This window comes from Ruditapes philippinarum, unplaced genomic scaffold (genome assembly GCF_026571515.1).
Source record: "Ruditapes philippinarum isolate M1 unplaced genomic scaffold, ASM2657151v2 ctg1088_1_1_1_1, whole genome shotgun sequence".
NCBI classification, from domain to species: Eukaryota; Metazoa; Mollusca; class Bivalvia; order Venerida; family Veneridae; genus Ruditapes; species Ruditapes philippinarum.
Window position 1 is genome coordinate 349,898 of NW_026862563.1, and position 16,217 is coordinate 366,114.

The 16,217-nt window shown below is 33.7% G+C and overlaps 3 protein-coding genes across 7 annotated transcripts in view; 1 reads left to right on the top strand and 2 right to left on the bottom strand.

Moving 5' to 3' along the window:
• LOC132719442 (interferon-gamma-inducible GTPase 10-like) overlaps nucleotides 1-5,896 on the top strand; it is a 28,506-nt gene extending 22,610 nt beyond the window's left edge. For all 4 annotated transcript variants that reach the window (XM_060703209.1, XM_060703210.1, XM_060703211.1 and 1 more), the window contains exon 4: nucleotides 448-5,896. In XM_060703209.1, the coding sequence (XP_060559192.1) occupies nucleotides 448-1,569 (1,122 nt within the window). In that variant the 3' untranslated portion in view covers nucleotides 1,570-5,896. The remainder of the gene's footprint in view (nucleotides 1-447) is intronic.
• Nucleotides 5,897-8,721: 2,825 nt separating this feature from the next.
• On the bottom strand, nucleotides 8,722-11,196 carry LOC132719443 (uncharacterized). Its single transcript, XM_060703212.1, has one exon. The coding sequence runs from the start codon at nucleotides 10,192-10,194 to the stop codon at nucleotides 8,734-8,736; it is 1,461 nt and encodes a 486-aa protein (XP_060559195.1). The 5' UTR covers nucleotides 10,195-11,196; the 3' UTR covers nucleotides 8,722-8,733.
• Nucleotides 11,197-11,223: 27 nt separating this feature from the next.
• On the bottom strand, nucleotides 11,224-13,510 carry LOC132719444 (uncharacterized). Of its 2 annotated transcripts, none has more exons than XM_060703214.1 (3): nucleotides 12,536-13,510; nucleotides 11,970-12,129; nucleotides 11,224-11,445 (listed from the first exon to the last, which is right to left on the bottom strand). In XM_060703214.1, exons 1-3 carry the CDS (start codon nucleotides 12,730-12,732, stop codon nucleotides 11,287-11,289), a joined length of 516 nt encoding a protein of 171 aa, XP_060559197.1. In that variant the 5' UTR covers nucleotides 12,733-13,510; the 3' UTR covers nucleotides 11,224-11,286. The 2 variants fall into 2 exon arrangements, with proteins under 2 accessions (XP_060559197.1, XP_060559196.1); XM_060703213.1 differs by having other exon boundaries at nucleotides 11,224-11,451; nucleotides 12,536-13,467.
• Nucleotides 13,511-16,217: the final 2,707 nt, after the last annotated feature.

The window sequence follows — 16,217 nt, forward strand, 5'->3', positions numbered from 1 at the left end:
GCTGGCGGGATTTCGACAAAACTTTACTGGGGCGGAGCTGTGTATAATGCTGTCACGTTTCGCTTTGGTTCACAATATGGCTGCTAGCGCTGAGAAAAGAAAATCATTTTTACGGCTTTCTCATGTCGAACTACTGGCGGGAATTCGACAAATCTTCATAGGCGTGATCAGTTCCAACCCTTGCTGGACATATCGCCTGCACATTCTGCTTAACTCCATAGGTAAAAATGCAAAAACCTTGTTTAACTTTCACAGTCAAACTGCTGTTGGGTTTTTCATACCGCTGGTATATTCTTGAGTACATACGTAGGAGACATATGTTTTTGTGAAAAAATCCGTCTAGATTTTTAATGTTTAAACTCTTCATGTATCATATTGTTGTATTTGTTTAGGTTTTGATGTAAGGCTATATAACATAATCAGAACTAGTATACCTTTAAAATTCAGATGTTTCAGACATTTGTGGATGAAGCCAATCTTATACAGTGCACAAATGAATTGGGGGTGCTTCCTGGTCTAATGAAGTACATAAACGAAAATATTCAAATCTGGAAGACACGAAAATTGAAAATTGCCATCATCGGAAATTCTGGAACCGGAAAGTCGAGTCTTATAAATGCCATCAGCGGTCTCAAGCCTGAGGACAAAGGCGCTGCCCAAGTTGGTGTGACAGAGACCACAATGGAAAAGCAAGAATACGTTCTTCCGAGTAACGAAAATATAAGTCTTTGGGATTTACCTGGGGTAGGGACACAAAAGTTTAAGAAAGAGGATTATTTCAATGCCGTTAATTTAAAGGAGTTTAATGCCTTTATGATAGTGTCTGCCTCAAGATTTTCAGAAAATGACGTATGGCTAGCCAATGAGATCCTTAAACATGAGAGATACATATTCTTTCTTCGGACAAAAATTGACGCAGATCTTACCAATGAGAAAATTGATCATCCCAGTACATACAACGAGACGAGTTGCCTACAGAAAATAAAAATGGACATTGTTAGCAACCTTAAAAAATCGAAATTTCCTCAAAAGAAATGTGGGATCTATTTAGTCAGCTCAAGAGAATCTTCCAAATTTGATTTCCCAGATCTGTTGCTTAAACTTAACAGAATATTGAGTAAGAAAAGATTTGCCTTACGAAGAGTATTAGAAATTAATTTAAAAAGCATTTTGGAGAAGAAAAGAGAACTGAAAAAAGGTCATTTTTTCTTTCAAAAATGTTTACTTTTTTTGTATGGTAGTGGTAGAAGATTAGGCCATTTGAATTATCAAACACGACAAATGCACGAGAAATGCAAAATTGCGTTTTCCCTTGATGACATCACTATTGAAAATATCGCTGATGATATGGGCATGTCGGTGAATCATCTTAAAACTACAGAACTGGAATATTTCAAATATTTGGAGATACCATTGGAGGAAAATTCCTTGCCTTTATTTGATCGCTTTTTTGGCAATTACATTTTCACTGATCGGTTAGATAAGGTATGTGACGTGATGGCTAAGGATGAAGCGAGGCTTATTCATCTACGACTGAACTATTTGGAGGACCAGTTGCGGCCATTTTAGATTCCTCAAGAATATTCAGTGCGTTGTGTGTTGACGATTAACAATTAATTTTAGTTATCTGTACATGTGGATGTTATAAGTTCTTTATGTCAATTGTCGGTACCTCCTTTGCGATATCTACTAAAGCGGTACCCTCTTTTCAGATGCACAGGTCATTCTCTGGTGAAAACAGTTAAGCGACACGCGAATCTAGTAAATGTTCATTCTACTGATAAAAGCTGGAATGACGACTTAAAAAGTCATTACTACGGCTGCTACTTTTGTAATTTAGGTCAATATATGCGATGTCAAGATCATAAAAAAATAATGAAATATACCAATTTGTCCGGGGCACATCTCCTACACGCATAGAGGGATTCTAATGAAACTTCATGGAGCTCATTTAAAACTTTTACATGCAGTGAAGGATTTCAATATGACTTGGCACAAATGTAGACCATTGTGAGGCAAAGTGTCGCGTGAAAAATTCAAGTCCTTGTAGCCAAGGTGAAGGACACACATAGAGGTCAAATTTCAAAAATAGTTATTATCATTACCTCGGGATTCTTATGAAGCTTCATAGAAATGTTCACCAATATGAGAAGCAGTGTCACGTGCATGAACCAGGTCTCTAGATTAAAAGTTGAGGTAACACTAAGAAGTCATTGAAAAAATGCTTGTTCGGAGCAAAACTTCTACATTCATCAGGGGATTTTAATGTAACTTGGCACAAACGTTCACCAATGTGAGGCTAAGTATTGCGCGCATAATCCAGGTTCCTGCTTATGTCAAGGTCACACAGAGAGGTCAAAGTTAAGATAAAAACAGAAGATGTGTACATTTAGTCATCATTTATTGATGGATTGTAACACAAATGATAACTATCATGACCACAAGTGTGACACATTTATATCGGTTAATATTTGCAAGGTCATAGTCACTAGAGATGATAAATATTTCGATATTTTCCGGATATTGCCCACAGCATATCTCCTATATGCAATTCTATAATGCCAACATCTCTGTCAAAAGCTTTTGCGATGGGTGTATTTTGCACCAATGTAGCCTTGTTAAAGATTTTTTAAACCATTTATTTCTTTGCTATTAGCAAAAAATAAAAAGTTGAGCGTTGCCCCCGCTCAGCAATGGCTCTCAACGCTCAAAGTAAATCTGTCAAGAGCCGCATGCAAAATTTTCTAAGAGCTACAACCAAAGAATGTGACGAAGTCTTCCTCAGCTAACCAGTGAAATGTCCTGCGTCTGAAAATTTACACAATGTATACATCTTAAGCTTGATAATAATATCAGTGAAAGTTCTAAGACTGTCTCGTTATAATTTTCTCGCGATTGGCAATAACAATGTTTGTTAAGAGTAAACAACGCTTAAGACAACAAATTTATTATATGACTCTGCAAAGAGCATCTTGTCAAAAGTATTTCAAGTATTGATTTAAAAGAGAAAAAAAACAATGATGCATTTTTAAACATTTCGTAAAAAACGTTGATAAAGTTCTCTACAGTAGGTTGTTTTGTAATAAAATAGAGTGAAATAAGAATCCCCAAAGAAAGCCCAACGCGGCAAAACTGAAAATGTTGCAGGCTCGGTTTGATTGAGCCTGTTCATGGACGGTACTGTCAAGTGCAAGCTACCGTCCGCCCCTTAGCACCGGCTTAAGTGGAATTCAACATTTAACATGAACTAGTAAAATTTAGAATTTTGAAACACCCGCAGATGTGTTCATATGGCGGTTATCATGGAACCTTCAATGTGACACGTTAGTGCCATTCCATGAAAAGCTGCATATGGTCCCCAAGTAAAAACATGTATATATAACATTTATCTAATGACTAATAATATCACATATGGTTCTTACACGTGGGAAGAGCTGTTACATAATAGATGGAGTTCTTATGATAACTGTCACGTTACGGATTTTGTCGGTAAACTTAATTGTATACTGGAGAAACACATTTGAAAAATAGTAATTTTTTATCTTTAAATGGGGCGTTTGAGGTGCTAAATTAAACTTTAATGATTAAGCTTGCCTTACAAATTGTATTAGGTGTCAAGAAAAACTTTATTGTCCATTTTTCATCGTCTCTTGTTGGAATCTGGTAGTTTAGTGTAAATTTTCCGAATAACTTGCTCATTCGAACATATTGACCTTTCATTTGTGATCTTCTTCGTTGCCATACTTAATTATCTAATTATAATGGAAATTTGCAAACGTAAAATCCAGGCTAATATATTTATTCCCGATGATTTTCAAATATCACGAGTTCCTTTATGTGGTAGAGTTTTCACAATAACTTTTATTACTGCCAGTTTGTTTCTTGGGCTAAATTACGGCACGTTTTGGCGAATTTTATTTGTCAATAAGTGTGCAAATCATTGTGAAGCGTAGTACGCTTATCATTTGCACAAAAATTAGGTTATTTGTTGGTCTTGGGTGTATTTCAGTTCGAGAGATAATTTTTCTTATCTCCGTCTCTTGTGCGTTTTTAGCTCACCTGTCACGAAGTGACATGGTGAACATTTTTGATTGCTATTCGTCCGGCGTTTTTAATTTAAACGACATCTCCTCATAAATACTAAGTCAATTTCATCCAAACATCACAGGAATGTTCCTTTGGTAGTCAACCTTAAAAAATGTTCAAAGAATTAAATTCCATGCAGAACTAGGGTTGCCATGGCAACCGAAAGAAAAATTTAGAATATCTTCTTTTAACAAACTGAAAGAGCTAGAGCTTAAATATTTGGCATGAAACATTGTCTAGTGAGTGTCTATCAAGTTTGTTCAAAGAAAAGCTCTGAGGTTAAAATTGGCCTCGCCCCGGGGGGGTCATTGATTTTCCTTATTTGTATATATAGTAAAGATTTAAAAAATCTTCTTTTAAAAAAACCCAAATGGCTAGAGATTAGATATTAAGCATGAAACATCTTCTAGGTGTCTTCCAAGTTTATTCAAATAAAAACCAAGGGGTCAAAATTGGCCTTCGCCCCAGGGGGTCATTGTTTTTCCCTTTATATAGTAAAAACATAGAAAACCGTCTTTTAAAAACCTTAGATTTAGAGCTAAGATATTTAGCATTAAACATCTTCTAATGTGTGTCTACCAAAGATGTTCAAATAAGGGCCCTTGGGTTAAAATTTGCCCCACTGCGGGGTCATTGATTTTCCATATATAAGTATAGTTAAACCTTAAAAATCTTCTTTTAAAAAACCTAAAGAGCTAGAGTTAAGATACTCAGCATGAAATAACTTCAAGTGAGTGTCTAGTGTCAAGTTTGTTTAAATAAAAACCCTTGGATATAAATTTGCCCCGTCTGGGGGGGGGTCATTGGTTTTCTCTATATGTGTATAGTGAAATCATTTTTTAAAAACCACAAAGAGCTTAGATATCTTCTCATGGGTGTCTACCAAGTTTTTCAAATAAAAGCCCCTGGGTTAAATTAGACCCGCCCCGGGGGCCTATATACAGGTGAGCGATTTCAGGGCCATTATGACCCTATTGTTTTAATTTATACTCGGATTTTGTAGACTGAAAAAAAGCTTGATGCAGATCAATTATTGACTCACAGGATAAAATACGCTTTGCATTCAATACTCAAGCATGGTTACGTCATGTATACATTATTCACGGCAGTTTTAGAGAACATTAAGTAACTGTGCTATCGGTCTGCCAAAACAAATTACCTGTAAATGGTTTGCAGCAAAAACATGAAGTAGTATCTTAATTAAATGAGGTTGGGTCATCTTCAGGTATTCAACGGATATTTTAATTTCTAAAAGGTTTTAATTTTTGTCATAGAGACGTAGAAAATTCTATAACAACGATATGTCAATACAAAGTAAGTCTTTAATATAAGATATGTTTATGCCGTTGGTCGACAATGGTCATTTCTTTAGTCAATCGCATCACGTGACTTAATCAGAAAAATGTACGCAATAATCTTCCCCGATATGAATATTTCTGTACGTCACGAACGATGACATTTTTATGGTTCTTTTAATTCATGTTATTATGTTTCATTGTATTCCTCATTAACTGACAGAATATTGTGATTGCCCACATTATTAAAAAAGAGAAGATAATTATTTTACTTTCTAAAATATTTATATTGATTATTGCCATATCATATGTTCGTACAAATTAAATAAAATCTACAATCACGTTTGTAACAAAGTTCAAGATTAAAAATAAAATAAAAGTGAATAAATTTATTTGAATATTTTGACTGTACAATTGAAATAAATACATGCACTAATCTTTACAATTTAGACAGTACTTAACCGTTGTAATTATTCTTATTCAGTTGTTCATTTAATAAACACTTTTAAAAATGATCAGTCAATTTCTCATTCTTTGAAGTATATATATGATTGACTGCATGCTTGTCATCAAAATAATTTCCCCTCTTATCATTTTATCTGTTAAAATGTGAAATATTACACTTTCATTTATCAGCATTCAAACACTGTTTTAAGTATGAACATTTGCCCTGAACACATCACTATGATTTAAAGCAACAATTATCATATACCAATATGAATTTCAGTTAAATGCGGCTTGCTTTTTACTATAGATTTACAAAACTTTATGTCCACACAACATAATTGTTACTATCATTAGAAATAAAATTTGTCATAGTTTAGTTTCTGTAAATTCAACTTTAATGACTTCAGCATTTATTTGTTCATTTATTAAGGTCACTAATACTAGTAAAGCACTGAACGATGAAAAAATATATACGTTGACTTTAAGAAAGCAGCTATTCAGCTGATGGATACCAAAAGATACCAAAGTGTGTGTTCAAATTATTCTGTTTTTACAGTAAACTGCCAATATATTTGAACAAACTCGATTTTTTGCAAAATTGAGTATTTATTTCTTTCTCAGCGAGAAGTCATATGATAACTGATAACTGTATTTACGAAATAACTTGGCTATATTGTTCAAATTATTCTGTTTTTACAGTAAACTGCCAATATATTTGAACAAACTCGATTTTTTGCAAAATTGAGTATTTATTTCTTTCTCAGCGAGAAGTCATATGATAACTGATAACTGTATTTACGAAATAACTTGGCTATATTGTCTCCTTAGCCACCATATAAAAGAAAATGCTATCGTGCTGATATGACTGACTGTTGTTATATGGTATACGAGCGTGGGATTCATGCGTTGAAATCATTTGCTTATTCATAACAAACTTTGTGAGACAGAAGCACATACAAAATCAACAGACTGGAACCCAGGCTAATGGTATACGAGACTTAGGTGAATAATATTTTGTGTCATAGTTGTATAAAAATTATCAAAAGCAGAGACAATGTTTATAACCTATTTCACTTCCTGCTTAAAAACTATGGTTGAATTAAAATAGTATACGTCGCTATGTTAATTAATGTAATTAAAACTCTCAGGACACATATCACAAAATGCACAATTAGTCCTATAGTCCAAATATTAATTTACAAATTAAACGAGACTTACCTGTAAGTTGAAGTTTGATGTTAATTTTGTTAGTCCCTATCTACCAGAATCACATGAGTGAAAGGACGCGATCACGTGACCAGAACCCCCAGATCTTTAGCGTCAGATTAATGAGACTCATTAAAAGCAGAGTTATTACCGCGGGAGGGCAACCAATGGGTGGGCATGTGATTCTGGTAGATAGGGACTAACAAAATTAACATCAAACTTCAACTTACAGGTAAGTCTCGTTTAATTTGTAAATTTTGTTATCCCTATCTACCAATCAGAATCACCATGAGTTTTCAGAGTTTCTGCTTAAGGAGTCTCAGTTACACAAGTAATAAAATAATATAGATGTAGTTTTAATTTATGGGTAAAATCTAACTCGACAACAATTTTAGAAAATAACTGTAATTTCTGACATTTCAAACATGAAATATGTATATATTTTTACAAACAACATTAATTCATTTATCTTACAAAAATGTTTCTTTTAAACAGATGATTATTAACGCTTATCTGCTCTTATCTAACACAGACCTTGCAAAATCAGAATTGTTTGTAATATTTCTTTTATAAAATTTCCTAAAAGTACAGTCTGTTTTCCAACCAGCGGTTCTTAACACTGTTTCAACAGGTATTTTTGAGGATGCCACACTGGTTGACGCACTACGAGTACTGTGCGGTTTAAAAATGTTCATATCAATACCCGCACCTGATAACACCGTTTTAATCCATTTTCCTAATGTTCCCTTTGAAACACTTTTATATGGTTTTTGATAACTTATAAACAATTGATCCTCAGTTTCGCGAAGGGTCTTAGTTGTCTCTAAATATTGTAATAATGTTTTAACAACACATATATTTCCATTATCTGGGTATTTCTCAATGTATAATTCTGAGAGATGTTTTGTTTGACAACTTGTTTTCAATAAATCGCCGATTCTTATTTTTACATAATCACAATTAATATCAATATTTTGAACATAAATGCTATGCAAAGTTTGTAAACGCTGTCCTGTTGTTAATGCCAACAACATGACCAATTTGAGGCTCAAATCCTTAAGGAAAGTTTTACCCTCAGTTGTTGAGTTACTTAAATTATCCGAAATATCTTTTAACACTACACTGACATCCCACGTGCAATTATAGCGCGGTAATGCAGGTTTCTCATTATATACGCCCTTAAGGAACTGTTTAATCATTATGTGATTACCAATCTGTACATTATTTACAATATATACAATGCTAGATATTGCCGATTTTGCAGTATTAATACCAGTGTATCCTAATCCTTTTTTATATAATTCTGTTAAGAAAGTTATAACACAGGTTATAGCGGGGTTAAATGGATCAATTTTCCGTGAACCACAAAAGTGCATCCATTTTGATAAGTAGCTACTATATTGTTTTTTAGTCCCAGTTCTCCATGATGAAAGAATGAGTTCTGTAGCTTGTTTTGATAATCCTTTACCACATAGTTTTTCCCTGAGATCCTGAAAACACCCAGAACCATTTTGGCCATTCTGTGATGTGTTTGTGTGGGATGTATTAAACTTTCCCACACTGGAGGTAATATTCTCGGTTGATCCGCTGCCATCTGTAGTAACCGAGGAAACCATGGCTGTGTCGAAAACAGCGGGGCTACTAATACCGCTTCCGCTTCGTCTTGCTCCATTTTTTGTAACACTTGACCAATCACAATTTAAAATTTGTGCTGTTTTTTCTGGCCCTGTTCCACTTTTCGGTTGCCCATGCGCTGGTGTGTGTGTGCAACCCGGTGTTGGTTCAGGGCCCTTTTCCCTAAAAAATCCCGACCATGTGTTGTCCTGGAGTGTTGAGGTTTTGCCCCCCACCTGGGTCCTGTCTTAAGCTGTCTAGGTCTGTCATTTGTGACAACTAAACTTTTCCCAAGCTTCTGATTGTCGTCGATCTCTTTCAGACGCCTTTCCAAGTCTTTTTCATCACCAAATAAGTTAGTTGGCGATGACACATTTTCATATTCGTTGCATAAGCTCGAGTACCTCGATGATATTGCCGGCAGCAACAGCCGACGCCGCTGGGATGATAAATCACGATGCGAATAAGCTAATAAATTGAATGCGTCTAAGGAAAGATCAAATAACTCTTCTGCCTCCTCGGAATCCATGGTTAGTGTTTTGTTCATTATTTGAACTAAAGGAATCATTCCTTTCGTCAAATATCCTTGCACTCTCTGAAACGATCTGTCTCCCTGTTTCAGGTCTTTGCTGGTTTGTTTGCTTGACCATATTAATTTATTTACGACTGAGACTTGTAATGATGTACAGTTTTCTGGCCGATTATACTTCTTCAGGAGGTCTTGAACTTGAGAGGCCTTATGATCTACAGGTTCCACTAAACCCTTGTTGACTGCGGAGCCTACCACTTCGTGAACTTTTGGACCGAATTCCTCTTGTTTACTAAATTGTGCCTCAATAAATTTTAATTTTTTCAATTTAGAATCCGAAATATTTGAGGATGATTCATACTTTTGTTTTTTCGATGGCGGTTCTTCATCAGAGGGATTTTCGTCTTCGTCGGACGAGACTGGTTCATATTGGTCATCCGAAACACAGTCGTCCTCTCCCGTTGCTGACCTGTCTGTGTTAATAACATTATTAACCGCCGAGGTTAGTTTATCTAACGTTGACTGCTGTTGCTTATATAATTCCCTAGTTTCTTTATATTGTTCAAACAAAAGTGCTAACATGTTATTGTTCATGGGCGCGGCCATATTGAATCCCGTTTCAAACGGTGATCTCGTCGCCGTGCTGCATCCCGGGAAAACGTTTCCATGGAGACTACTTGGCTGAGCGCGGTTACATAAATTGTCCGGACTATAAATAGCTCCTGGCCCAGCGTGAATCTGATAAGCGCTGGTCACACTGCTTTCTGCAGACGTACACAAAGGATTGCTCATTTGCATATCCAGGTCAGCCGTACTAGCTGAGGTGCCTGGCGAAATGCCAGCAAGCACTCTAAATATCCCGTGTCTTGATTTTTCTCCATTTTCAGAATTTAATTGTGGCAAGGAGACTCCAGGCGCCGGAAAAGGCTTCAAAAACTGAAGAGACTCCGTCTCACCAGAGTGCAGATTAAAATTCTGACTCTGTGAGATAGGAACAGGATCAGTTCCTTCCGCCATGATATTAAAACACTTTTTACACGAACAAAGGCACAGTTAAAATCCGCAAAATCTGACACAAGTTTATAACATCCAATTCAAATTTTGACAGTACCGGTATTTAGTATTTCCAACAATCCGTTTTATATAAAATTTCACAATTTAAATCCTCTTAAACACTTTAAAATTTCCAAAATTTATGAGATTTTTTACACAGAGTTCTGGTCACTTTGAAAGCATCAATTTTTCTGGGGGTTCTGGTCACGTGATCGCGTCCTTTCAATCATGGTGATTCTGATTGGTAGATAGGGATAACAAAATTGCTTTGAATCATAACAAGAAGTTAGTTTTCTATAAGAAATAGAAGCATAATACGTAAATGGATATAACACTACAACAATAGATAATAAAACTGTTTTAGCACGTCACAGAAATCTTAATGTGTGCTACTGTCAGCAAATCTAGAAATATATGCATGTTCGTCAATTAATTAACATGCACAGATTTTGTAGAATAATTTTCCGGCTGATTTTTATAACTCAATAACGATTTTGAATCAATAACGATTCGATTCCAGTGCACGTGGTATAAGTTTCTGAGCAAATAGCATTAAAATGAAATGTTAAAACTTGCAGACAACTTGTATTTCACCGCCTTGTTGAAATTAAGTCTCATTGTTGACCATTCCGCGCATCAAAAATAATTGGAAATGAAAGGTCGTTTAATCACTTATTTCTCTTGATTGGTTCGAATCTCTGATTATAAATTTTGTTACTTCAGATATATGGAAGTTTGTATGTAATGTTTCAAAGGTATGCGGTTTAAAACATTTGTCTGGGTGAACATAAAATAATATATACAGGGGTACCGGAGATTTAAGATTTCTTATATAGGTAACACTAAACTCAGAACCAATCCATAACAAATCAGTCAGTATATAATAAAGTACCATGTACTTTGTATCGTCTGCTTATAAAAATCGCGGAAAGCAATTTGCAGGCATATCCGGTCCCATCATGAATGCATGTGTATATAGATTTGAAAATAATGAATTTTTCGACTTCTTTATTGAGAATCTATTTATATTTGAACAGTTACATTATGTGTTTAATATCACAGATATTTTTCTCTTGTCACAGTGATATAAGATCGTCCCTCTTCTGCCTTACAGTCTATATCAATGGCTGAAAGTGTCTGACCCCAATGAGAATGACTTTTTTCTCCTGTTCTATATAACTTGCACTGAAGACTTGTTTTCATTGTTTTACCATCCTGAAACTAAATATATATCGTGTTTATACAGAACAGGTATTGCAATAAGACGCGGAATGGTCTAAGTGTGTGCTACCGACTCATTTCCGACGGTTTTCATGTTTGTACTATCCTTAGTTTTCTTTAGGCTGCTAGGCTGCTAGACTGCTAACTTCACAAATTTCGAAGCGTCAGAATCAACAGAAAATAAAGTTCAATATCTTAAAAAATAAAGATAACGATATTGAAATAAGACTTTGAATGGTCTACGGACTATTTTTAATAAAGAAAAATTTCTTTTATCTATAATTTACACTGGCAATTCATAGATATATGTTTATTTAACTTTTAACCATCGCCTTAATCACTGTCTAATCGTGTCACTGAGTCACTGTTTCTCGCTGTTTTAGCATGATATGATATATATCTTTCACTGGTTAGTTTAAAACTTAAAAAAAACTAGATAAGAGTGTTATTTACGAAGACAGGAACAGTAAACATTATACAAACAAACAGAAACAAATAAAATAGACAATAGTTTTTACTTCAAGTGTAAATGGAATATTTTTCCTGCTTCCGCCTTTGCTGACGTCATATCCAATAGTTGAGTAATGTATAATATACGTTTTAGAATCGCTGTCATCTCTATTACCTCCAGCTATATGATCTAATAATGTCTGAGATTCTCCGTTTATCATAAGCCTCCTATAATATTAATTATAAAACATATTCAATTCTATGCTACGTAATATGAAATAACAAAACGCTCATAAAAGAAGCTACTCTGAATATATTCTGAAATATCTTTTAAAACAACAGGTTGATTGGTATTCCTCCTGTATATTTTTCTGTTGTTCTTTTAAATTTACCTCAGTCATTTTTCAGTTACAGTAATAAAGATAAATGCTTCTAATAGTTAGAGTAAATTGTTATCTAAATTGATTTATGTATATATTGTCAATTCAGTTCAATTCGTTTTAAAAGTGTATGTGAAGGTCATAAAATGTTGATTTTCTTTCCTTGATTAAACTACACTTTATTTTTTTATGTTTTTTTTAATTGTTTTATTAGAGCTAACATATAAATCAAATATAAATGGCAACATTTATACTCAATGATGATTGCAGGTCGGGTAGATACACTTATCTCATACTCCGTATCTGTAGTCAACTTTACAGTGACAGCCTGACCAAATCTCTCACCATCTTGTTTATAACTAACAACTTCTCCACTTTTCTTTTCCACAAGCCGTAATTTCACTTTAAATTCCGTTGTCATTTGTTGAAAATACCTCTTTATCTCAATCATTTACGTGATGCAGAGCGTTCCCGTATTTTATTTAAGAATCACGAAATAACAGTATCAAATTTCACCAATTTGTTATTAGTTCTTCTAATGCACTTGTAGTTAACTAAACGGAATCTACGTCTGCTGTAGAGCAGGTGATAGCTTCTCACGTGCGATTATTGATTCCGGATTCATTCTGAGATATCATTGTCGGATGATTCAACATCTGCAGTATTTTTCTGTACAATATGCTATATGATACAAGATATATTCAAGTCACATAATTGTAAAATTAATACATGTTTAGGCATAACCTTACAATCAAATATCATTTAAATAACACTATGACTAGACACTTTAATGAAATTTTCGCAAGTCAACATGTACACAGTACTTCTTAATTTAAAACATCTCTTAATGTAATGTCCATCCAATGCACTGAACATGTATAGATGTATAGTCATAATACATGTACTGAACTCTATAAAGAATATAAATAGAAAAGAAACACTACATACTGGTCTACTTTCTTTATATATTGTTACACTATAGGTACGTTTACATATACAAAACTTAGCGTGTATATAGAGAGACATGAAATAAAGATATTGTTCACTAGAATCTCGGTATGTCTCGTTCTGGCACGGTGACTTATATTTTACCGCGTTCTCATACTAGTTATACATTATAGAAGATCAACTCTATATATAGTACAGTATGCATGCTTTTAGATAAAGTAATATGGTTTTATTCACCAAAGATATTGCTACAGATATAACATAATATGATCCAAAAGATCCACAAAACAGAGCGGCGTTCACAAACTGCAGCCTCAAAAAATGTCCAATCGGAATCACAGTATTTAAACGATTTGAACCCCAACCGGATTTTGTGAGAAGATGTCAGTGCCATTTTCTGACGCTTGACGTATTAATATATTGGTATTTATATTGATATCGAATTACTAAAATAATCAATAACAAACGACAATTTAGTCATCTGCAAAAAACATTGCTTTATTTTGAACATTAAATTAAGAGTTTAACCAAGGAGGTCAATTCCGTAAACTGAACGTTACTTGCTGGTGATTGTGAACCCTACTTGTGAGTTTACGAATTTTATCTGTACCCTGACTTGTGAGTATTTTTAAAGATTTAATTGAGAGAACGTTTATCATTTAACGTATTTATTTGTTTATTGACAGGCAAAATGAAAGAATTCGGTTTTCTTCATTGCTCCCTTTCTCTTCAAAAAAAAATCGGAAACACTATTGTTCACAATTTTGACATAAGAACAAAAGCTTAAAATAACAATTTCTCAGTTTGACAACAATAACAGAAACATTAAAATCACACTCCAAAGACTTTAGAATTATTCCAAAAGAACTGAAAAATAAAATAAAAGGACTTTAAAAGCAAATGATATTACAAAACAGTAAAAGTTTCAAGAGAAGAAAGACTTGAAAAATAATCTCCAATCAAGTAATGTCAACAAATCAAAACGCCTGTTAAAGATGATCACACATCGCCAAAAGATACGTTATAGTACAGATGACAAGAGTTTAAGTTTAAACTTGGTGTCAACTGATTCCACAGATCCCACATTTAAGTTGTGTTATCAGGAGAATGTTTGTTACACGAAAGCTACTGTCAAGATCCTCAACTACAAATGATTCATCCAAATCCATCTGAAATACATGTATATGGCAATTTATAGAAAGGAACTGGATTTATATATATCTTTTGACTTAAGATCGCTTATGATAGTCAATGATAAACTTTTCAAGTTGTGTGAAAAGAAAATTAACAGGTTGTGTTAGACATTGGCAAGACTGTAAACTATCTAAAAATAAGTGGAAATAAACTTGCAAGAGTAAAAACTACCTTTTAGACATTTAACAACAATATGCAGGAAACTCCTTAACATGATTTATTAAGAGTGATCCTAGTAATAGAAATTCAAGGCATTGATGAGAATATAAAACAGTGTTTCAAAAGCATAATGAAATTAATGGTAGGTATAAAGTTTTTAACATGTTGAAATAAGTAATCTGCCAAAAAGATTTTTCTTAAGCGTTCTTAAATATTTGGCATGTTTCAACCACTTTCAGTGCTTTGATTCTTATTCCTACATTTGAAATAGACAATAGAGAATAAAACAAAAACAAAAAAAATATTTTATATTACATGCTTTTTGGTAGTTTATAGAAATATATCAGTGAAATAACAAACTGTTTTATCACTGTTTGAAACAGTGAAATTATCAATTTGATAATTTTCACTGTTTTGAATTTAAGCCCGTTACGTTGTTTCAATGAAATACCAGTGTGAACAGTACTGGAAACCAACTTACTAACGTGACGTCGTAAATGACGTCACGTAAAATTATTACTGTGCGCACTTTACATTTAGCATTATGGTAAAATGTCTTTTTAAACATTATTTTGGATATAATAAAAAGAGAATTTGTTTAGTTTAGTGTAAGATCGAAATATATTTTACCTCGTGAACATATACCTTTTGGTGCTCACTCGGTGAAATATATTCCGATCTTACACTAAACTAAACAAATATCCTCTATATCAAAGTGTAATTGTGAGGTCAAATTTATAGTTGAACTATATACTGTATTTAACTATTCTTACATGAACTAACTAAAGTTTTACACGGTATGTTACATAATAATATAATCATTCCGGGCCGATTTGGAATATTTTCATTTTCCCGAACTGATTTTGATTTATGGCACCGGATTGATTCCAGATATAGATGTTGGGCTATACAGGGTAAAAGAATATTAAAAATAAAGACATTACAGCTGTACAGTCTTCGAACATTCTACTCGCACGGAACATTGCAAACTTTTAGAATTTAATATACAACTTTATAAGGTTATTAACGTTTCTTTTTCCACTGTTTGAATCCAATATATAAATAACATATGGGTTTGTGGGTAACAGTAAAATATCATCCCGAGGAAAATGCTGTTAACCAAGGCGTTAGCAAAGGGTAACAGTATTTTACGAGGGATGATATTTTTACTGTTACTTACACACCAATGTGTTAATTATTTTACTACCCCGAACAAATATTGTATTAATTTGAAAATGACTGTAACAGAATTGAACCAAGAGATACAGTAACCTTACCTTGCACGTTGTAAGTGTACTCGAGAAGTTAATTGTCTTTTATTCTAAATGCAAATGATGATATCTACCAGTCATACACATACAATAAGCTATGTTTCATCATTTCAAAACACAAACCAATTCATTCGGCTATGATCTGTGGAATCTGATCCTATCCTGAATATTCATAACATGGTTTTTGACCATGGCCATTCATGATGATATCCCACATCTGTCTGTTACATCTGTTAAGCTTCACGGATTAAATTATTTTGTTACATGCCTAAATCGTCTGTTTATTCCATTTTGACACAAACATGATTATTCCTAAGCAAAAACTTCCACTGAAAACGGATGTTTACTGTTTGACTATTCAACC

What these genes read in the sequence shown, in the direction of transcription:
- LOC132719443 (XM_060703212.1), bottom strand. Translation starts at nt 10,194, where the DNA reads ATGGCGGAAGGAACTGATCCTGTTCCTATCTCACAGAGTCAGAATTTT.
- LOC132719444 (XM_060703213.1), bottom strand. Translation starts at nt 12,732, where the DNA reads ATGATTGAGATAAAGAGGTATTTTCAACAAATGACAACGGAATTTAAA. An exon ending in CGACCTGCAATCATCATTGA is followed by an intron (nt 12,130 to 12,535) that starts GTATAAATGTTG and finishes TTAATATTATAG; the next exon opens with GAGGCTTATGATAAACGGAG. An exon ending in ATATTCCATTTACACTTGAA is followed by an intron (nt 11,452 to 11,969) that starts GTAAAAACTATT and finishes ATATATATTTAG; the next exon opens with TTTCAGGATGGTAAAACAAT.